The sequence below is a fragment of the Cornus florida genome, unplaced genomic scaffold (genome assembly GCF_030987335.1).
Source record: "Cornus florida cultivar Cherokee Brave unplaced genomic scaffold, ASM3098733v1 CherokeeBrave_3.0.0_Hap2_Chr03, whole genome shotgun sequence".
Taxonomy (NCBI): domain Eukaryota; kingdom Viridiplantae; phylum Streptophyta; class Magnoliopsida; order Cornales; family Cornaceae; genus Cornus; species Cornus florida.
In genome coordinates, this window is record NW_026775573.1 from 50,840,922 (window position 1) to 50,864,945 (window position 24,024).

The 24,024-nt window shown below is 38.9% G+C and overlaps 1 protein-coding gene across 2 annotated transcripts in view; it reads right to left on the reverse strand.

Annotated features, from left to right (window-relative positions):
* LOC132300496 (uncharacterized) overlaps positions 1 to 23,406 on the reverse strand; it is a 70,431-nt gene extending 47,025 nt beyond the window's left edge. For both annotated transcript variants that reach the window (XM_059797599.1, XM_059797598.1), the window contains exons 1-2: positions 22,928 to 23,406; positions 7,477 to 7,533 (exon numbers count right to left, since the gene is read on the reverse strand). In XM_059797599.1, the coding sequence (XP_059653582.1) occupies positions 7,477 to 7,533; positions 22,928 to 23,188 (318 nt within the window). In that variant the 5' untranslated portion in view covers positions 23,189 to 23,406. The remainder of the gene's footprint in view (positions 1 to 7,476; positions 7,534 to 22,927) is intronic.
* Positions 23,407 to 24,024: the final 618 nt, after the last annotated feature.

Genomic DNA, 24,024 nt, shown 5'->3' on the forward strand with positions numbered 1-24,024 from the left:
TCTTCTCACTCAACAACCTCTCCAAACATGAATCAATTCCTTAGTAGATCGTGGCATAACCCAACACATGCCAAACAACCTAACAATAAGATTCCAACAATCAATCGCCACAGGGCAATGCAAAAGGAGGTGATTAACGGACTCCTCATCATCCTTGCATAGACAACAGCGATTAACTATACAATTGCCCCTTTTTCTCAAATTATCAATTGTCAGAATCTTTTCCCACACAGCAGTCCAAACAAAGAAAGCCACCCTAGTTGGAGCCATAGACCGCCAAATAGTTTTCCACAAGAAGTCTCGATTAACAAAATTTGACAATCATAAGAACAAAGATCTAACTTCGAAACGACCATGAGAAGAGGGAACCCAAATTAAAACATCATTACCTCTGCCAACGCCCTCCTGTTGATACAGAAGATCCAAAAAAACACATACCTCGTCCATCTCCCAATCCTGAAAAGAGCGCCGAAAATGCACATCCCATATAATCCCGCTGCTATCAAGCCGATAGCAGTCGACTATGTAGGCATGTTTATCAACAACAATACTAAATAATCTTGGAAATGTACGAGAAAGTGGCTGATCCCCACACCAGAGATCTTCCCAAAACCGAATGCAACGTCCATCACGGAGTTTGAATCTGATATGAGCCGAAAAAACATTCCATCCCTTCCGAATAGCCTTCCACATCCCTACTCCTCCCACTAGGGTAACCGGACGCGTAGACCAACCTCCAGCCTCTTCACCAAACCGACAAGAGACTAACCTGCGCCATGGTCAATGTCTTTCCCTCCCATATCTCCATAACCACTTACCCAAGAAAGCTTGATTGAGGAACTAATCGTCTTATTCCAAGTCCACCCAATTTCACAGGCTTACAAACTTCCTCCCATCTGACAAGGTGGTACTTGAACTCATCGCCCTTACCACCCCAAAGGAAATCCCTTTAAATTTTTTCAATCCTGTCTACAATGGAACAAAGGATTTGGAACATAGAAAGAAAACAAGTGGGGAGGCTCAACAAGGTGCTCTTGATATGAGTAACTTTACCCCCTTTTGGCAAGTATTGCTTCTTCCAACCTGTGAATCTCTTTGCATACCTGTCAATCACGGAATCCCAACTCCCCACTAAACTTGAAGAGACCCCTAGGGGCAAACCCAAATAAGGAATAGGGAATGAGCTCACCCTGCATCCAAGGACTACAGCTAAAGAGGAAATATCCAGAACATTCCCTACTGGGACAAGCACACTCTTTGCCACATTGACCTTTAGCCCGGAAACTGCCTGAAAACAAGTCAGAGCACACCTCAAGTATTGAAGTTGAGACACATCAGCATCACAGAAAACCAGGGAGTCATCCGCAAAGAGTAAATGGGAAATCTCCATCTGATGGTCTAAATCTCTACCCACTCTGAAGCCCTTAACAAAACCAAGGTCCTCTGCCCTACGCATCAATCTACTTAACCCCTCCATAACAACAAGAAAAAGGAAAGATGACAAAGGATCACCTTGTCTTATACCTCTAAAGCAACCAAAGAAACCAGCGGGAGAGCCATTCACAAGAACTGAAAACTTGACAGACGAAAGACAGGTCTCAATCCATTTTCTCCATTTACTTCCAAACCCCATTCTTTGTAACAAATAGAGTAGGAAATTCCAATTCACATGATCATATGCTTTCTCAATGTCAAGTTTGCATAGAACTCCAGGAATACCACTCCGCAATCTGGAGTCCACACATTCGCCAGCAATAAGAACTGAATCAAGAATTTGTTGTCCGCCAACGAAAGCATTATGGGAATCTGAAATAATTCCATCCATAACTTCCTTCATTCTTAAAGCGAGCACCTTAGCAATGAGTTTGTAAATGCAGCCCACCAAACTAATAGGACGAAAATCCTTTATATCTGAAGCGCCTCCCTTTTTTGGAATAAGGGCAATGAATGAAGCATTAAGCGATTTCTCAAAGACGCCAAAAGAATGAAACTCCTGAAAAGTACCCATTACCTCATTTCTTACAACCGCCCAACTTTCCATCAGAAATCGCATAGTGAAGCCATCAGGTCCAGGAGCTTTGTCCCCATTACAGCTTGAGAGAGCTTTAAGAACTTCTTCAGTGAAAGGATTCTCAATCCTATCTCTATCAAGCTCAGAAATAGCCTCACCATCAAGTTTGGGCCTCCAAACTAAAGGCTCTGTGTAAAGCTTCTGATAAAAGGAAGCAATACCATTACGCACCTCTTCCTCTCTCCACAACTCCTCACCATCCACCCGAATTCTTCCTATATGATTACTCCTCCTATGAGCGTTAGTTAACCGGTGGAAGAATTTTGTGTTCCGATTACCTTCCTTTAGCCAAAGAGCCCGGGATTTTTATCGCCACAAGATCTCCTCCATACTAGCGATCTCAGCAAATACCGCCTGACAAGAGGCTCTTCTGGAATGAAGAGATTCCATATCCCTTCCGGCCTCCTCAAGACGATCAATCTCTGAAAATTCAGCAAGTACTCTATTCTTCCTCCATTCCAAATTCCTGAAGACATCCTTGTTCCACTGCTTAAGAGCTAATTTGAGAGCCCTCAACTTCTTTGTAATTGTGAAACTGGGCGAACCTGAAGAAGTGACTCCTTCCCACCAAGAACTGACTTTTCCTTGGAAATCATCCGCACGCAGCCACATATTCTCGAATCTAAACAGGGATCTTTGAGAACATAAACCCCCGCAATCCAAAACCAAAGGCACATGGTCAGAAGTGACCCTTTCTAACACCGCTTGAACAACATCTGGGAATTTCTCTTCCCAATCCCCAGAAATTAAAAATCTGTCCAGCCTTGATAGAGTGATTGGATCCCTACCATTGGACCAAGAATAAGCTGCTCCTTCCATTGGAAAATCAACAAGAAGATGCTCATTAATAAAATCAGAAAATTAATCCATTTCTAGAGATCTTCTTCCCCCTATAGACCTCTCTGACGGGGACCTAATAGCATTGAAATTCCCTCCCAGGCACCAAGGGAAAGACCACAGTCCTTGGACATGGCAAAGCTCCTCCCAAAAGATAGGTCGAACATCATCAACAACCGGTCCATAGACTCCGGTAAAAACCCACTTGAAGTTTTCCTCTTCCATCTTAAACATGCATTATTTGCGTAATAAAACCGTCACCCACCATGGATTCCGGCCAAAGCTTAGGCAGCTGCCTTGGAAGCAGCTTCGATTTGTATCATCATTAACATCAAATATATGTATGAGTTGAGATGTGTAATCAAATTTCTTGATCAATACCTTCATTGAAAAGGGAAGTTCCAGCACCGTTAGTTTCTTGTTGTTGCAAGAGAGAACGAACCTGGGATAGCCACAGTGGTCTAGTTATTGGTCTTTGATCTTGAATGGGAACCTGATGGCTGGGCATTGAAAAGAAGGGGATGAGAATATTGATGCCCATTTCAATCTCACTAGTCTACCACAGGGTCATATATATCTACATATATACACATATACATACACACAGGCTTCTTTGATTTTTGAGATCATATTTTCTTTGCATATGTATCTTTGATTGTGGAGGATCTAGTGTTCTTTCCATATGTATATGTGTGTGTGTGTGTGTGTGTGTGTCTACATACACATATGCATATATGTCCCTTCCGTTAGCTCTAGATATGTGTATGTGTATATATATATATATATATTCTGGACACATTTAGAATGGAATTCAAAGGCTTTTTATTAAATTATCGTTTAATCTATATTCTAAATTCCTATTATATACAGCCACGGAAAATTTTTGCCAATAAATATCCTAAATTCCTAAGCTATTAAATTTTAGGATACTTTAGTCATTTAAAATGGTTTCTTGGGGTAGTTTAGTCATTTTATATATAAAACAAAGTCAACACAAAGTCAAAAGGGTAGTATTGTCATTTTACATATAAAAAATGCTCTGACACCATTAAAAAATGACTTTTGGGGTGTGAGTGAAACACGAATCAACTCTTCAAAATATGAGTGCAAGTTAAAACCAAAATGTTCATTTATATGAGATTTGACCTAACCTAAAGGAGTGTCTGTGTAATTTACCCTAATAATTATCTCATAATTATTATATCTCATTTCGTTACAAAATAATTAGTATATTTCAACCTAATATAATAATTAATACCTCATTAATTATTATGTTAGAACATAAATTTCTCAATTACAAACCATTAATTAGTTAACCATCTCGATAAACTTCACTAGGTTTCCACCAAGTTACAACAACTTCCTTAAGCTCAATGAATCGATTACTTAACCATCCTGATTAAATTTTATTTAAATTCCACTTATTAAACATAAGCCCTGACCTCCAATAAATCATGGTGGCTCGCTTGCAAAGCCATGAGTATAGAGGATCAAACACACCCATACTCCAGCAAGGTGGTGTGCATCATATAGTTCTGGACTACCAAAAACAAGGTTGGATCATTTCCCATTTCTTAACTAAGTTTGCCTTCAGGCAGCCCATTGATGAGGGTGGGGGATTGGGATCCTGTGATTATGCGGTTTGAGAGAAGACTTACTGGATAGAAGAAGCGGTATCTATTGAAGGGAGGGAAAGTTATGCTTATGAAAAGCACTTTGTCGAGCCTTCCTACATATTTTCTCTCTCTCTCTCTTTCAGATCCCTTCCTCAGCGGCCGGAAGCATTGAGAGGTTGCAACGGAATTTCCTATGGGGTGGCATGAGAGAGGAGTTCAAGTTTCATCTTGTTCTCTGGGAGCAGGTGTGCAAGCCCATTCAACTAGGTGGTTTGGAATTAGGAGGTTGTTGCCCTTCATAGGGCTCTTGCCAAGTGGTTAAGGAGATTTAGAGGTGAGCGTCATAGATTATGGAGGAGAGTCATTTTGTGCTGCTTTGGGGGAGGAGGGGAGCAGTTAGTTCAGCAAGAGGTGATGGCATTTGGAAATTCATCGGAAGGGTTGGAATGAATTTAAAAATCACATTAGATTCAGAGTTCGTGACGGCTAGAGTACCCTTTTTGGGAGGACCTTTGGTGCGGAGACCGTTCTATTGCTTGTTCCTTTCCCAAGGTTTTCAGGATTGCAGCCGATAGACACGCCTTGGTAGCCGACTGTTATCGTCTTCATAATGGGAGGATTATTTGGGATGTGCAATTTCAGAGACATTTTCAGGACTGCGAATTGGATGATGTTTCTGCCTTTTTGGATTTTTTATATAGAAAGGAGCTAGACGGTGGAGGGTTGGATTCTCTCATTTGGATGCCCTCCTTCAAGGGTAGATTTGATGTCCATTCTCTGTTTTGTTGTCTATCCGGTTTTTCAGGGACCAACTCCCCTAGAAGGTGGTTTGGCATTCGAAGGCCCCCCTCAAAGTGGCCTTCTTTGTTTGGGCGCAATGTGGGGCAAGGTTTTGACGCTTAATAACCCGAGAATGAGAAGACAGGTTACTGTTAATGGGTGTTGCATGAGTAAAATGGATGGGGAGTCATTACCTTCTTTTGCATTGCCCTGCGGCTCACGACTGTTGGTGTCCTATTTTTGGCTTGTTTGGTGTCCAGCGGGTTATACCTAGGTCTACGAGAGGATTGATTGATGCTTGGAGAGGATGCCTCATGGGGCCCCACGCCCATGATTTTTTGAGGGTGGCACCCTTTTGTGTTTGTTGGTGCATTTGGAAGGAGCGGATCTTCTTTTAGGGCATTAAAGTTTCTTATTGTTAGCTGTCTTTTTTTGGGGGTTTGGGGGTTTGGGGGTTTGGGGGAGAAATTGGAAATCTATAGAGTTAGTTGATTTTTTGGGCTCCTTGAGTCCTTAGGTTTCTTTGGCTTCGGCCTTTGTGTAGCTTTTGAGATGCATTCCCCTCTTGAAGGTTTTCTAATAAATATTTACTTATCAAAAACAATAACAATAATAATAATAAATAAGAGAGCATGAAAGAATAGGAAGAAAACCAATTCCCAGCAGCTAACTTGAACATGGGTTGTATGAAACAAATCTAAGATTTAACTGAACAAAGTGCCTTTCAATATATCATCAGACATAATGCCACACGATCAGGCACTGACTAATATACACTGCCTTGCATTCAAATCTATGAGTCTCAAGAACCTTATTATTCAATCCACAGGCCAAGGTCGTGTAGTGTACAAGGGAAACATTTCAAATCATAAGCCGACATGCCCTTTATAAATATTTCAACTCTAATCTACATCTTATCCTTGTGGCTCTTTCAACTTGATCAAACCACTTCACTTATTGGTACAATAATCTTTGTTAAATACCTCAATTAGTGCCTAGCTTCTTGTGGACACACACATGCCTTATCATGAATTTTATAGGGAATCACTCATCAACCCCCCCCCCCCCCCCCCCCAAGGAATTATTTGCACGTATGACAAGTCGAACCTTAGACCTATACTTCAGGAGGCACCAGGGTCAAGTGACTTACCCACTTGAGCCAAAACATTTCTTTACCATCATAATCATTTTCGGAATTTCTGTCCATCTTGATAAGGCATCTAAAATCCCAAAGCACTTCAACACTTTGTGAATCTAAGTCTAAAATTATAAGCAACTATCCTTTTAATGTGTACTTCATTATAGATAACATCATAACAAATTCATTATAGATAACATCATAACAAATAATATAAAAATTGGTCAGCTTTAGGTATATTGATTCTTGGGATCAAATTTCATCCATCTTGTTTCTATGCCAACCTTTACTTAAGTCAGGAAAAGACCACTAGATTCTGAAATATCTGGGCAAAATCTGAAACTATAATATAATTCTGATAGTGTGCCCGCATACCAATCAACATTGAATTAAGACAGAATAGTTTTAAAAATTCTTGTAGCTCAATGACATTTTTCAACTTTTTATGTACTCAGGTGTATTGTTTTCTAAGTAATACGATATCTGTGTCCATTCAAGGGAAATTTTTTGAGTTAAAGTGAATTTTTTATATGCACAATTTCAATACATCCATTATTTATACATCTACACAACAAAAATTCAGAAGACCGTCATCAATGAGAAGCATAGTTCTGGTCCACAAAGTTCCACAGATTTTTTTTCTCAATTAGGTGACTACAGTAGATCAGTACGATACTAGCATACATCTCCTGATAATCACCATGACATTTTCATCTAAGAAAAACATGTTTCTTTCAAACAATTACTTGAATCCACAAAAGAAACTAAGTTCGTGAATTCTAGCTACATTTCTCAACCAGTCAACTACTGGCAAATCAAAGAACATCAGATTGTGTCATTTGGGTGGAGGTGGATTTTAGTTATTTATTTATTTATTTATGTGTGTGTGCGTGTGTGGTGCTGGTGGTGGGAGGGAGGATCAGATTGTGTCAGGTAGGAAACTATTATATCAAATTGTATAGTTAATGATACATCATGAAGAAAAAAAATTACAATATTAAGTTTTTCCAAAAATGAACAAAAAATTGACTTACAGTTCGACTTGAACAAAAGATTGAAACTGGCTGACCAATAAATTTACGAAAAGCTTCCTGCATGAAACATTCCAACTTCAGCAACCAATTTAATCTTAGAAAAATAAGCTTGAAAAATAAGAGAAAAATAGGACAGTCACATATGCAGAATGTTGAGATTCCGCTGAAATATGGATAGGAAAGAAACCAACAAGTGTAGAAGTAGAACATATAAAATGATGGTAAGTGAACATGACCTGTTATGTGTTTACCGGAAAATAATTAATTAAGTAATAATAATAATAACAACAACAACAAGAAGACAACATTAATAACAACAATAAGACTAACTACTACAACAACAATTATCATCATCATCCTTGCGGCCTTGCCTTACTCCCATATGAATCAGATCAGCCACATGAATCCTTTTTTTCTATTCTTTCTAATTACAAGCCATCTCTCCTGTAATATTTAACTTTTAAAAGTCATTTTCCATAATTTTATCATGTTAATTTGAGTCGCCCTCTCTGTCTCCAACCTTCTGTGTAAATTAGTCTTCCTCTCCTTATTGGCGCATCTATAAATCGTCTTCATATATATTCATATCACTTGAGTCTTCTTTTTATTTTATCACTAATAGGTGCTACCCCTAATTTTTCCCTCACTTTTTGATTAGTAACCTTCTAGTCGCGACTCATACCTATCTTCCATCTTAACATCCTCATTTCTGCTACATGATTTCGTAGTTCTTGTTTAGAATTCATTCCATGTTGCGCTCAGCCCGTTCTCGGCATCATGAAGGTCATGCTACTCAGGAGATTTGGGTTGGCAAACAGCTGATATTCTTGGTAAAATTTGAGAAGACGTTCACTTCCTTAACAAAACGATATCCTTTCTATTGAAATCATTTGCTTTACGATACAACCAATCTAATGTAGAATGCCTTCCCGTAGCTTCAATACCTCTCCGTGTAAGTAAGCAATGAGGAGCCGTGAACCTCTTTTGGTGAAACTCAAGGATGTGCTTATTCACCCCTTTTGAGTCTGCTTTCCTCATTTCTGAATTTAGCTATTTTAGATGAAGATGTAAGCTATTGTAACACGAGGCAGTCATTACACCATTCGTGCAGGTCCAACTCTCAACCCTCCTTCAGCTACTGGAGGATAGGGTGACTAACACAACACGGAGATCGAGTGTTACGTGGTCCTGTTGACATGCCTTCTTTGTCAGTATCATATAATAATGGTTTAGTTCCAGAGAATGGTTCCTTTTCCTTTTTGTTTATTTAGATTTTATGGTCTGCAACTGGGTGTTTCAGCACTATTTTGCTACTGCTAAAACTGTACTAGGACTGGACTAGGACAAGTCTCCCAGCCGATTGAATTTCTCTTTCTCTTGACTCGCAGCCTATAAGGTGGTGAATTGAGCTTCTTAGCAGAAAATAGCAATGACTAGTCTTACAACTTTCTCTTAGTTCAGGTCTTCAAGGTAGAACAGATTATAGCCAATTGAAAATGAAACAAGAAATAGGGGGGAGCCCTTGTACCCAACACTCTGAACCATATAAAATAGTTGGCCTAATAACTGTTCTACAAATTTTCTTTAATTTATTTGTAATTCTTTTATTGTCCAACCTGCTCTTATTCTACTAACTATATCATCATTTTATATTGCCATCCTCCTGTATTATTGATCTTAAGTACGGTCATTGTGGATAATCCTTTGGTTTTGAAATGTGCTCATTATATTGTCAATATCAGACTTCACTAATTTACATTCAATATATTCAGTTTTAGTCTTACTAATTTCTAAACCTCTTGGTTCTAATGTATTTCTCTATCGAAAAACAACATACACTGTGGAATGTCTCCTTACAACTCTTTTGCGATTTTATTTAAAATTATTGTAAATATATAGGCATAATACTGACCCCTGGTGTAATCCCGTGTTTATAGAAAAATCACAAGTCTCGCCACATGTAGTTCAAACACTAGTTTTTGTATTTACATACATATCCTAAATAATTTCTATCATTTCTATAGAAAGTTGTTTCTAACCAACCAGATTCTCTCTCTCTCTCTCTCTCTCTCTCTCTCTCTCTCGCTGCACCCTATCATATGTTTTTCCTAAATTTATGAAAACCATATGTAGATTTTTTTGCTCATTCCTACACTCTTCAACTAAGTAAATAGCTTCCATTATGTACCTTCCTGGCAAAAATTTAAATTGCCTTGCTTAGTTTTTGTTCCATTACAATTTTTCATACTTCATTGTATGACGCGTTGTAATAATAATAATAATGCATGTTTATATATCAATATATGATTTTTTTTTTTTTTGATAAGTAAAATGTATAAAAGGCGTTCAAAAGGGGAACGCGTCCCAAGCTATACAAAAAACTGAAACTATGATCTCAAGGAACCCACAAAGTCCACAATATCCTCAATGGAGGAAAAATCTCTCCCCCAACCCCAACAAAAAAGAGTACAAATAATAGAGAATTTCAACACCCCAATGGAGGCCTCCTTCCCATCAAAAAATCTTCTATTCCGCTCTTTCCAAATGCTCCACCAAACACAAAAGGGGGTTACCCTCCAGAAGACTCTCGCCTGAGCCCCCACCCATTGGCCCCTCCAAATATCCAGCAAATCCCGAGATGTCCGAGGCATAACCCAATGAATACCAAACAAATAAAAAATGAGACTCCAACAATCATGAGCCACAGGACAATGCAGCAACAAATGATCCACTGACTCCCCATTCAACTTACAAAGACCACACCGATTAACAATAATATGTCTTCGTTTCCTCAAGTTATCCAAAGTCAAAATCTTGCTCCAAGCTACAGTCCACACGAAAAAGGCCACCCTAAGAGGCGCCTTAGACAACCACACCATCTTCCACGGGAAGGAAGCGCCATGAAAACCAGAAAGGCATACAAAAAAAGACCGGACCTGGAACATCCCCTGAGAAGAATGCACCCAAAACAGGGAGTTAACACCGGTGCCCTCCACATCCTGTCTGTATAAGAAAGCCAACAAGCCAGTGACATCATCCAACTCCCAATCCTGAAAAGATCGCTGGAATCGCACATCCCAAGATAACCTCCCGCTATCAAGGCGATAGCAGTTAGCAACCATAGTATGTTTGTCAAAAGCAATCCTGAATAGCCTTGGAAACAAAAGAGCCAGAGGCCTATCCGTGCACCAGGGATCCTCCCAAAACCGGACAAACCTTCCATCCCGAACTTTGAATCTAACATGTTTGGAAAACTCGTCCCATCCTTTTCCAATGGCCCTCCACACCCCTACTCCACTAGCAGACCTGACTGGCCTAGCTGACCACCCCCCTCTCTCCTCCCCAAAGCGACAGGAAATAACCCTTCTCCATAATCTATGCCTTTCACTGCCGAATCTCCAAAGCCACTTACCAAGGAGAGCACTGTTAAAGGGGGCCAATCTCCTAATCCCAAGCCCGCCCAACTGAAGAGGCCTGCAAACCTGCTCCCACCTAACAAGATGATACTTAAACTCCTCTCCACGACCCCCCCAAAGGAAGTTACGTTGCAACATCTCCAGACGGCCAACAACCGAGGCTGGAACCCGAAAGAGCGAAAGAAAATACGTTGGAAGGCTTGACAAGACACTTTTCACTAGCGTAACTTTACCACCCTTGGAGAGATATTGCTTTTTCCAACCAGCTAATCTTCTTTCGACCCTCTCAATCACCGGGTCCCAACTTCCCACCCTCCTGGCCGAGTCCCCCAGCGGCAAACCCAAATACGAGACAGGGAAACGTTGTGTCCCACACCCTAAAGCAACGGCCAGAGTATCCACCTCCTGAACCTCCCCCACAGGGGCAAGCACACTCTTACCCACGTTGACTTTCAAACCAGAGACAGCCTGAAAGCAAACAAAGAATATATGATTTAAAAGAGTAACATCAACGCTACGGCCCTTCAAGAATGTAGCCTTAGGACTTGCTCTCTATGCACTTGCATATGGAATTGGGACTGTGGGGCACAATAACTTCGGATTCATCCGAGTAACCCTCAATGCCGAGAATTCTTTTACATAATCACGAAACGTGCTCTCGCTCTTGTGAACACTGATTATAAGGTAACATTTACTTCATGTTTCAACACATTATTTTGCCCGTTTAAAATCTGTTGAAATCTTTAATAAATGTGTTGAAACACGAATTAAGTGTGTTGAAAATGACCTGCTACAGTAGAAGATACAGACTTATCACTTTAACACCTAACGTAACGTGGCCAGAGAGAGAGCTCGTTATAAGGCATTCTATCTTGATATAAAGACTTCTGTTCCAGTAGAGTTTTCAGTTTGTGACTCTGGCTGTTGTTTTTCCTATTTGCAGTGCCGGGGTACAAAAGTCTCTTGAAGCGGCGGAGCAAAGCGTCCTGAAAAAAGTGTCTAGCTCTCACCAATTATTTGGAAAATTTCGAATGAAAAATGAATCACCAGATGGCAAATGTCAAATTTCTACTCCATCCCATTCATGGAAGCTTTCAGCCACCCTCTCTCCAACTTCTCGGGTAAGCCACTCAAGGGATAAATTAATCAGATGAACTACCAAAAGCTCCAGTCTTAACGCTCCTACTACTGCTTTGCAGCCTTTCCTTAGGTTCGTAGAATCGGGTTTCCTGTTTTAAGATCAAAACAGCCTTGGAAGAACTAGAACCCCAGTCTGCTATCTTGGCTCTGCATAGCAGCTCCTTCTTGTTCAGGGTAATCAGAAATTTGGTGGTTCGAGGCCTTCATCAAGCTGTGGGGTCACAAGCCATTCAAAACAATGTAAGCCATTCAAAACAATGTAATTCGTCTGTTATCTTCACTCTCGCTTGCTTCGTCCAAAGTGAATTCATCAACACACGACCCAAGAGAGAAGGAGATTGGCTATGTTGGTTCAAGAACACCTAAAAGAGATCAGGGCAACAAATTGCACATAGGGTTACAGCAAGAAAGAGGCAGATCCAGCACGGAGGAGGGTCAATCCTCCTCCCCCATAACGCCGGCAAGATCTCCAAGCCGGAATTTGGCCTCTCCTAAACCTAGATATAACAGCTTTTTTGATGAATCTCAAGAAAAATTCAAGAACTTACACTACTATCAAGAATGCCGAGGTGTGAAGGTATCCATTACAGAAGCAGATGAATCATCTGTGGTGGGTTACGTAATGGGTAAGAAACCATACTACCCATATTTCAAAGCCTTTGTGGCAAAATACTGGGCCAAAGATTTCACTTTGGTTTATCTCAAAGATGGTTTCTTTATGGTACGTTTCAAGGATGCAACTGAGGTTCCAAAAGTATTATCCAGGGTTCATACGTTTGAGGGACGGCCGATTATTCTAAAAAAGTGGAACAAGAACGTTAACTTGCAGAAAGAAGTATTGGAAACAGTCTCTGTGTGGCTGAGAATTCATGACTTACCGGTACACTGCCGGAATGAAGTTTCTGTCTCTAAAGTTTGTTCTTCCTTTGCAAAACCTATATATATGGATGATCCAGAAATTCATAGAGACAAAGGAGAGTTCGTTAGGGTTATGGTTGAAGTTGATGTCAAAGAACAATTACCAGACGACATGGTTGTGGATATTCACGGCATTGACCGTCATGTTGATTTGGAGTATGAATGGAAGCCTGTGATTTGCAAGTTGTGTCAAAGAGTTGATCATAGTGAAGACAGATGCCCACAGAAGGTTATTCAAAACAAGGTTAAGACTAAGAAATCTAATGAACGTTGGGTGGTTAAACAAAAAGGTAAACTGGTTGATTTAGAGAATGCTGAGAAGTTGGTTGTTGATATGCCAACGAGAAACTTGAAATCCTCTGATGTGGCAACTTCAAATACTTTTGCAATTCTGGATGAAGATATCAATCCTGAAGGTACAGTTGTGGAAGAATCTGTGGAGTTGGGTGTTCCCATGAGCTCTAATGATAAGGTTGTTGATGTTGAAGACGATAAGGTTGCAGATATCACTAATGACGATATTGTTGTGGAAGAGAGTGTTGATTTGGCTGATCCCAAGAGTCCTACTGGTACCTTGGAAACTATGGCTACAAATTTGGGAAAAACTCCTGATAGTACTAAGGCTGCCAAAGTTTTTAATGACAGTAATGAATCTCCAAGAGCTACAACGGAGGAGAGCAAGTCTGTCAGAGATTTTAATGGCCAAGAAATTACAGAAGATAGTCAAGAAAGTGGGAAATTGTCTAGACAAAGAAAGAAGCCTTACATCCCCCCTTCAGATAGAGTGACTAGAGGAATGCAAACTGGCAGTGGTTTACTGTCAAGCTCTCGTCAATGTTAGGAGCTTGGAATGTGAGAGGTCTAAATAGACCTCCCATGCAAAAGGAAGTAAAGCAGTGGATCCTTGATAACAAATTTTCCTTTGCTATCCTTGTTGAAACTAGAGTTAAGGAGGGAAAAGCTCCTATAATTCAGAAGAGAATATGCCCTCAATGGAATTGGCTAGCTAATTATAAGTCTAGCTATTTGGGGAAAATCTGGTTTGGTTGGAATAGAGGCTTGTTTGATGTGGTTTTAGTGTATGAAGATGCTCAATCCATGTTGTTACAGGTGAAACATATGTTGTCTGGCAGAATTATTTTTATTACAGGGGTGTATGCTGCAAACCGAGCTAAAGATAGAATAGACTTATGGAAATCACTTCAAATGCAAGCTACTAAGGTCTCAGGTACTTGGATTGCTTTGGGGGATTGGAATATGGTTCGATATAGTCATGAGAAGAAAGGCGGTTTGAGGATTCCTCAAAGCAAGCTGGATGAATTCAATAGTGTGATCTTTGATGTTGGTATGGATGATCTCCCTATTAACAATGGGGAGTGGTCTTGGTGTAATAAGCAAAATTTTCAATCCAAAATTAATGCCAAGTTGGATAGGGTGCTTGTTAATGACTTGTGGTTGCAAAGGTTTAATGATTTTAAGGTGTCTTTTACCCCTGCGTACAATGGTTTTTTGATTGTTCCGCAGGTCCAAAGCCTTTCAAATTTCTCAAAATCTGGTGTCTGCAGGCTGAGGTTGATCAAGTGGTTAGAAAGGCATGGAATATTGATGTTACAGGGAGTCCTATTCATGTTCTTCAAAAGAAGCTTAGAGCTGTGAAGATAGCTGTTAAAGAATGGAATAAGGATAGGGGTACTTCTTCAGAACAAGTTCAATTAGCTAAAGATGAAGTGTATTCAATTCAAATGGATTTACTTCAAAATCCAGATGATCAGGCTATTATAAAAAAGGAGAGAGATACTACTGGCAGGTTACAAAGCTCCTTAGATCTTGATGAAATTGTGTGGGCTCAAAAGTCTCGACTCAAATGGTTACAAGAAGGAGACAAGTGTACAGCATTTTTTCATAATGTTGTAAGGCAAAGGCGATGTGCAAATTCAATTACTCAGTTGCAAAATACCACAGGAGAAATTTCTGCAGATCCAAAGGTGATCAAGGAGTGGTTAGTTCAGTTTTATACTGAATTATACAAGAAGCAAGGGGAGATTTTAGCTGATATCAGACCTCCTAGGAAAGTCTTATCTCAAGAGGATACTGATTTATTGGATTGTGTTATCACTGCAGAAGAAATAAAGACTGTTTTTATGCACTTCAAACCTGATAAAGCACCAGGACCTGATGGATTTCCAGCTCGTTTCTTTCAACATTTTTGGGAAATTATTGGCCAAGACCTCATAAATGCAGTGTGCTACTTTTTCAATTCTGGTACTCTTCCTCAAGGTATCAATTCTACTTTTCTCACTCTCATACCTAAGCCTAATCATGGAGATAAGATTGCAAACTACAGGCCTATTTCTCTCTGTAATCTTGTTTACAAAGTTATTTCTAAGGTGTTAGCAAATAGGTTAAGTTGTGTTCTTCCCACTTTAATTGGTCCTGAACAGTCAGGATTTATTAAAAACAGAAGGCTCCATGATAATATTCTTCTAGTTGCAGACCTCATTAAGGGTTTTGGTAAGAAAAGCATGGACCCATCAATGGCTTTGAAAGTTGACCTGAAAAAAGCTTATGACTCTGTGGAATGGATTTTTATTCAAAATATGATGCAGGCTTTTGGTTTTAGTGATAAATGGATTAATTGGATTACAAAATGTATATCCTCTCCCAAGTTTTCTATTCTGTGTAATGGTGTTCCAGCAGGCTATTTTCAGCTTCCAGAGGTATTAGACAAGGGTGCCCTTTATCTCCTCTTTTATTCTCTTTTGTCACTGAATACTTTACCACTTTGATGGATTATGCTATTGAAGAAGGCAGGATCAAGTTATACAAGGCTGTGGCTCAAATAAATCTGAAGATTTCTCATGCTTTCTACACAGATGATTTAGTAATGGTGGTGAAAGCTGATATTCCTACTGCAAGGGCCATTGTTGATGTGTTTACCCAATTTCAGGAGGCTACTGGATTGCAAGTTAACAAAGAGAAGAGTACAGTTATATTTTCTAAAGCAGTTAGAAGAAAACGAAGATTGGCTAATATCATCCAGTTTCACACTGAAAACTTCCCTTTCAAATACCTTGGTCTTCCTTTGTCTAACAATTGTTTGAAAGCAGGTGATTTCAGGGCTTTGTTTGATAAAATTAATGTGAGGTTGGCACATTGGAATACCATTAACCTGTCTATTGCAGGGAGAATAGAATTAATCAGATCTGTGCTATATTCTTACTTATATCACTGGGTTTTTGGTTTTAAAATCCCATGGAAAGTGAAAAATGAATTGGAAAGGAGATTTAAGAAGTTCTTGTGGAGTGGAAAGCAGGACATAAAGAAGATATCTCAAATCAAATGGAGCCAAGTCACATTACCTATTGTAGAAGGGGGGTTTAATATCCGAAGGATAAAAGATATTGATGAGGCTGCGAAGATCACTCTTTGTTGGGATTTTGTGCAGAAGAAGGATAAATTATGGGTTAAATGGTTACATGCAGTGTATTTACAAAAAGCTTCATTTTGGAATGTTGTTCCAAAGGGCACTGATTCAGCTATCTGGAAACAATTGGTGGAGATTAGACAACTGGTTTTGGATAATCTTGATTTCAAAATAGGGAATGGGATGGAATTTAATTTGTTAACTGATCCTTGGTGTGAGAATCAAACATTGATTCAAAAATTTGGAGCTGCTACACTTCGACAGGTGGATAGGAGTTTTAAAGCTGCTGATATTCTGAATAATGGTGATTGGGATTTTTCTGCTGTTTTGCCTGAGGTTGTAAGGGATGCTATTCAGAGGATAAAAATTCATGCTGGAGAGGATAGTATTGCTTGGAAGCATGGTAATTTTTCCTTGAAAGCCGCTTGGAATGTCTGTAGATCTTCAAGTCAAATTCTGAGTTGGAGTTGCTTAGTTTGGAAACACTGCAGGCCCAGAATTGCTGTGGGGGTTTGTATCATTTTACACAATAAAAATTTGTCCTTGGTTAACCTGAAGAAATGTGGGATTACACTTATTGCCATCTGTCATAATTGCTGGCAACATGAAGATACAAATGATCATCTTTTTTGTAATTGCAACTATGCTAAATCCATTTGGCAAGAGCTGTTTGGGTTGTTACAAATTGACATGCCTGTGTGTAATACTTTACATCAGTTTGTGGAATGGTTCAACTCACAATACACCAAGAAATCTATTAGATCGAAAATTCTCAGTGGTATTTTTGCAACAACAGTGTGGCAAATTTGGAATGTGAGAAATGTACTCCTTCATGATGGTGTTAAGGATCAACCTTCTTATTTGGCTAAAACTATTGTGTGGGAGGTTTTGTCTTACTTGTCCCTTAGTTTAGATGATTTGAGTCTTGTATTTTAATCATCTACATTTTTTTCAATCTTTTTAGATTGTTTTCGCCAGTTTACTGGTTTTGGTCTTTTTTAAGACTTGTTTTGTAAAAGGAGGTATGCCTCCTTATGCACTTGTACAGTTCTTTTTTTCTTTATATATATAAAAAAATACCCCATTCAGGAAAAAAAAAAATGTAACTTGTAGTCTTGGATGGAAGAAATTGAAGATAAGGAAAACAATTGGTCACATTTATTTCACATATGAATCATTAACACAGCTATAAGTCAGTCTAATTTTGCTTAAATTGTTTAGTCATGTCAAAATAATTAAAGAAAAAAGTTTCTTTTTAAGTTCCTTTTTTCCCCCAAAGAAAAACATGCACTGATTTGGCAAATAGATTCCATCACAAAAAAATTTCATTGTGAAATTTTTCCGATGATTCTCCTCTAAAGCCCCACTAAACCAATTCTTTCTTTTAAATGAATAAATAAATAACTCTTCTTTTTTTTTACAAGTAAAGATGTATAAAATGCATTCAAATGGGCCAAACAAACAAAGGGGGACCAAATAAGGTCCCTAACCTCTCAAACTGTCAAAAAAATCAACTATATCCCCCAAGGATTTACAATTCTTTCCAAGAAACCAACAAAAAAGAGTACTAATGATTAGGAATTTCAATTCCCCGATAGAAATCTCCTCCCCGTCGAAGGATCTCCTATTCCGTTCCTTCCAGAAGCACCACCAAACGCACAAAGGCACTACCTCCAAAAGACACAAGCTTGGGACCCCACTATACACCCTCACAAGCCTCCATCAAACCAAGCGTGGACCGGGGCATAACCGACAGAACTCCAAATAAGGACTAAAGCATCACCCAACTGTCCCTAGCCACAGCGCAATGCAACAATAGTTTTTAAATCTCTGGGAAATAAAAGGTACATCATGAGTCACTATGTCATAACCCGCCTTGTCCCGTGCAGATATTGTCTGTTTTGCACACTCTCCTCTCGGTGCTCACGGTTTTGCTCAAACGCGTCTACATGATTAAGGGGTGTCCACACCTATTCTACCACCCCGGGCGATGTGGGACGTCACAATCATCCCCTCTTGTGACCCAGCATCCTCGTTGGCCCGCATGGGCTTGTGCACGTCCCCACATTTCTGGCTGGGGATTGGCTCTGATAACTTCTGTCACGATGCGCCCCACGCTATGTGAATATTGTCAACTTTACACACTCTCCTCTCGATGCTCACAGTTTTGCTCAAAACGCATCTACATGGTTAAGGGGTGTCCACACATATAAGCCTCAGCAACTTCTCCCCCCTAGGCGATATGGTACGTCACACTATATGTTGTTTGAGCTACATATGGTCTTTATAGACCAAGAAAAAGAATATGATAGGGTATCGAGAGATATAATTCGGTGAGCTTCTCAAAGAAAACAAATCCCTCTCAACATGATAAAGATTATTCAGGATAACTATTTAAATACCGAAACTAAAGTCCGCACTACATGCAATGGGACTAGAGATTTTTCTATAAACACGATGTTGCACCAAGGGTTGTACTAAGTCCATATTTATTCACATTAATTATAGATGAGGTCACAAAAGATTTACAAGAAAATATCCCTTGGTGCATGTTGTTTGTTGATGACATGTGATAAGCGCTGAAAAGTGCGCATTTAAACTCCTTAATCTTAAATGCTCTAGGACCTTATTTTATCTTATCTTCCCGTTTTAGTACTAATTTATGTTTTTGTCTATTTTCAGGTCAATAAGGTTCAAACGGGCTAATTTCGGTCCATTAAGGCCTTTTTGGAGTCAAACTAAGTCTTGGTGAGAAACTGGAGCAAAAGGAGGCTGATGCTAAAAACTGCTTAGTTAGATCGATCACACTGTGAACGATCGAAAACCTGATCGATCACACTGTGAACAATCGAACCCTAAACGATCACACCATACCTCTGATCAATCACACCATACCACTGATCGATCACACTATTGGTTGGATCAATCGAACTGTTCGCAGAAGTTATAAAAAAGTAGATCGAAAGCTCATTTCGAACCAACTCGGGGTGTGCTTGAAAGAGGAGATCCTAGGGCCGAGTTCTCACATTTTTGGGCTCTAAAAGCCTTGTATATAAGAGGGATTGAACCATTTTTGTGGAGAGATTCATATTTTTACATTGTAATTTCTATATTGTTGTAGTTTCTCTCTCTAGAAAGTTAGAGATTAGGGTTAGAAGAAAAGAGGGAAGTGGAGGCACATCTCAAGAACACATCTCTAGATCCACATACTCTCTATCTCTAGAGCTTCAAAGAAGAAGAAGAAGAAGAGGAAGGAGAAGATGGAGCCATATTTGGAGCTTGCCCTTGAGGGTTTCATGACCTCATCCACCTCCTCCATGATTGGCTAGATCTACAATTAGGGCTTGGATGAGCCCTAAGTCTTGTGTAATCTAAACTCTTGTATTTCTATTTTTGGGGAATTATATATATTGTTGTGATTAGTGGTTAGCCTTGTGATTGTTGATTCAATTCTTCCTAGTGATTCTCTATTTTAATTACATGTTGTCTTATGTGTGATTATTTGGGAATTGATCTCTACACTAGATTCTCTATGTTGGTTGCATATCTATGTGTGATTAATTAAGGATTTAGTGATGGCTAAGCATGGTTTTCATTGAATGGGTTTGTAAATTAATTTGATGGATTATGCTTACACTTGATGGGTTGTTCTACAATTTAATTCATGCTTGTAGGTAGGTAGACAATCTATGCTTGGTTTGATACTCCACACTTATTATTGCAAATTCCATGATTCTCTAGATTGATGTGTGCTCTCATTAGATACATTTGTTAACTAATTGATGGATTATACCTTTGTCTTGGTGGGTTGTTCTACACTTAGTTTACTTGTTGTTTAGGTAGACAATTCACTCTTACATTAGATAGTTCACGCTTTTACATGCAAACTGTGTTTATGTTTGTGGCCACATCTTGATTGCAACAATGTATTCCCCATTAATGGAAAGCAAGTGGTTAATTACATGAGCTTAGTGGTAATTCCAACACCCTAAGACCTCTCTTCATATCTCTTAAATCCCTATCTTTCACTATTTTACTTTAATTGCATTTTAATTTAATTGTTTTATAGAGTAATTAATCAACCAAACCCTCCTTTGCAATCTTTTGATACGCTAGAGTCGAAGTTAAATTCCAACACGTATAATCCCTGCGGACAATCCCTACTCGCTATACTTCATTAGTTGTAGTAGTGGTTTTTATAAATGTAAATTTGACTAGAAAGGCTTCCGAAACCACATTCATATGTTGACCTTGCGAAGCAACCTCTCGCATTAAAAAGACCATTTTCTAAACACATAGGAAGGGGCTCGTCAAAATAGTACTATTGGACGCTTCTAAAGAAAACTTAGCAATTAAATTTAAAAGGTGGAGAAATAGAATCAAAAGGATTAAAGGTTAGTGGGACTAAAACTGAATATATGGAATGTATATTTAGTAAAGTAGGGAGGGCAGGGATTCCTCCAATCAGATGGAGATTTCCCATTTTCGGTGTGCCTTGGTGGTGCTTTTAGGTAGTCTCTAGTTGAAAGCTAATGTTTGGAAGAGTGTGTTTCAGTGTGGGAGGTGGCAGGGATTTCTGCATTGGCTGATATTCTAGGGTGTGGAGTTGGGTCTTTCTTATTCAGCATCTGGGCCTGCACTTGGGCTAGACACCAAGGAGAGTGCGTGTATGGGATCCAATGATGGAGAGGTTTAAGAGGCTCGTGGTCTAGAAGAAGCAATCTCTCTCGAATGGGGGGCAGGTCAGTTTGATGAAGAGCACATTATCGAGCCTTCCTACTTTCTATCACTCTTCCAAATTCCTTCTTCAATGGTCAAGAGGATTGAAAGGCTCTTGCAGAACTTTCTTTGGGATGGTATTGATAGGAGTTCAAGTATCATGTTATGAGTTGGGAGCAGGTTTGTCGATCGATCAGGGTGGGAAGCCTGGGGATTAGGATATTAGTGCCTCTCAGTAAGGCTCTCCTGGGTAAGTAATTGTGAAGATTTGGCGTGGAGAGACAGCCTTTGGAGAAGGGTTATTTCCTCCAGATTTGAGAAGGTTAGGGGCGGCTCATGTTCTCTTAAGGTGAGGATACCAGGAGGGGTGGGTGTTTGAAAATTCGTCAGGAAGGGGTGTGATGAATTCTCTAAACACATCCGATTCAAGGCTAAGAGACATTTGATTTTGGGAGAACATTTGGTGCTGGAATAGGGCGCTGACATGATCGCTCCCCAGATTATTCTGGATATCTATGGAGAGACATGCCTTCGTCACTGATTGTTATCCGGAGCTTGACTTGGGATGTTCAGTTTGAGAGGCATTTCCAGGACCGGAAGATGGAGGACGTATTTGAGATCTTGGCATTTTGTACCGGTAGGAGGTGGATAGGAGAGAGGCGACCTCCTGGGTTTGAACGGTTTCAGCGCAAAGGAGGTTTGATGTTCACTGCTTCTATGGGAGCCTTTTGGATTCTTCTGGAATTGTGTTCCCTTGAAAGGCTATTTGGGCACAAAAGCCCCTCTTAGTGTCTGTTTGGAGTCCTTTGGGTCATGTATTGCTTTCGAGAGGAATGATTGAGGTTTGGAGAGATTGTTCAATGAGCTCCCAAGCTCATGATTTTGGAGGGTGGCCCCCTTGTGTGTGTGGTGCTGTTTATGGAAGGAACAGAAAAGGAGGTCCTTCGATGGTGAGAAGACTCCTATTGGGGCGCTAAAATTCTCTATTATTAGTTCTCTTTTTTGTTGGGTCTTTGGGAGAAACTGTAAGTCAAATGGAAGAGAGTTGATTTTTGGACATATTGAGAATTTAGGGGACCTATTGGTCCTAGTGTAGCTTTTCTGGGATGTGTTCCCCGTTTGAATGCTTCTACCGATACTTATTAAAAAAAGAAATTTAGTAAAGAGTCAGATATTAATGATGTAATGGTTACATTTAAAAAACAAAGGATTATCCAAAGTGAACACCATCGATATTTAGGGTCTAATATAAAAGGATGGTGCAATAGATGGTGATATAATTAGTAGAATTGACACAAGTTGGACAAAACTGAGGCAATGTGACAAATGAATACCATATAAACTAAAAGGATAATTTTATACAACAGTTATTAGGCCAACTATTTTATATGGCTTTGAGTATTATGCATTAAAAAATAAGCAAGAATAATGAATTATAGCAGAAATGAGGATGTTAAGATGAATTATTTTCATAATGAATTATGCTAAGAATGATGTTTAGGAGGCCTTTTTATAAAATCTGGGGACTTTCTATAAAATCTTACTTATCAAAAAAAAAAAAAGAAGAAGAAATCGCATCAACCAATCAATAGAGATTAGCTATGTTTGATCCCTGGGTTTAGTGAATGAAAGTTATTTTTAAAAAATTAATAATAAATCGTCATATGTAATGAAATTAAAACTTTTACATTTTCATAACTATCGAGGCAAAAGGAAAAGAAAATAGCATGAAAAATTAAGAAACTTCCCCTGTTGATTTTCTTTGCATTGTTTTTTCCCCACTAATCCTACAAAAAAGAATTTCAACAAAAGAAGAAGAGAGGAGAGTTTTGACCTCGAGTACACCAACGACTGTTCTGCAATTAGGTTGCTGCTGTGCCCCAAAAAATCGAGTCCCAATGTATTCGATTGCCACCAAATATCTCTGAATCCTAGGGTTTTGGTTCATGCTTTTCGACTGCTTTTCTTCTTCTGCGTGTTCCTCCTCCTCCTCTACTTTTGCGACCTTTGATGGACGTTCAGGAGATACAGGCCGTTGATCAAGCGAGTGTTTGGGGTTTGCAGAGATCGACGGCGATTGTTTGTTGTCTGTCATTTGGTCCAACCAGATTTCCCGCCTCCAACTACTGGATTCAATTCAATTATAATTAGGGTTTTTTCTTGCTCCGAACGTTAGAAACAATGGGTTTTAGGGTTTAGGCACTGTATGGATTACAGGGATATCTTGTCCAGGGTCCGGACAGGTTCATACTAGGCCAGTGTATCTTCGTAAACAGCCAATCAGACCGATAATTGGGTTGATTTCTAGACTCCAACTGATTTCATGCTGGTAACTCTTATCCATAAAATATATATATATATATATATATAAATTAAGGATCTTTGTTGTTTGGATGTAAAATATTTTTTTAAAAAAAATATTTTTTTTTATATTTATTTTGTCAGTGTTTGACAAAGGTTTACGTCAAGATTGAGGTCGAATTCATCTAGCCGACATGTAAAATAACTTGTCAAAAATTTATGAATATATTATTTTTGTTAAATTTTAATATTTTTTTTCTTATTAAATATTTTACGACAACCAAATATTAGAAAATTAAAAAATATTTTTTAAAAAATATTTTACGTCCAAACAAACGGAACCTAAATGTAAATATATTAAAATAAATTGTAAACAAAATTTTCAAGGAAATTCATTTTCCAAATGATTGATATATTTTATAAGTCAAGATATCATAACACTTTTAAAAAATAAAAAGTTTGCATAGAATTGCACTATTTTTAAAAAATAAAAAATAAAAAAAAATTACCTCATCTTAATAATGTTTATAAACAAAACTCTTGTAAAATCATGTGGGTCAATCCCTACTCTCGAATTGGCCTCATGTTGGTTACTCTTACACAAAAAAAATAAAATAAATACATGTAAAT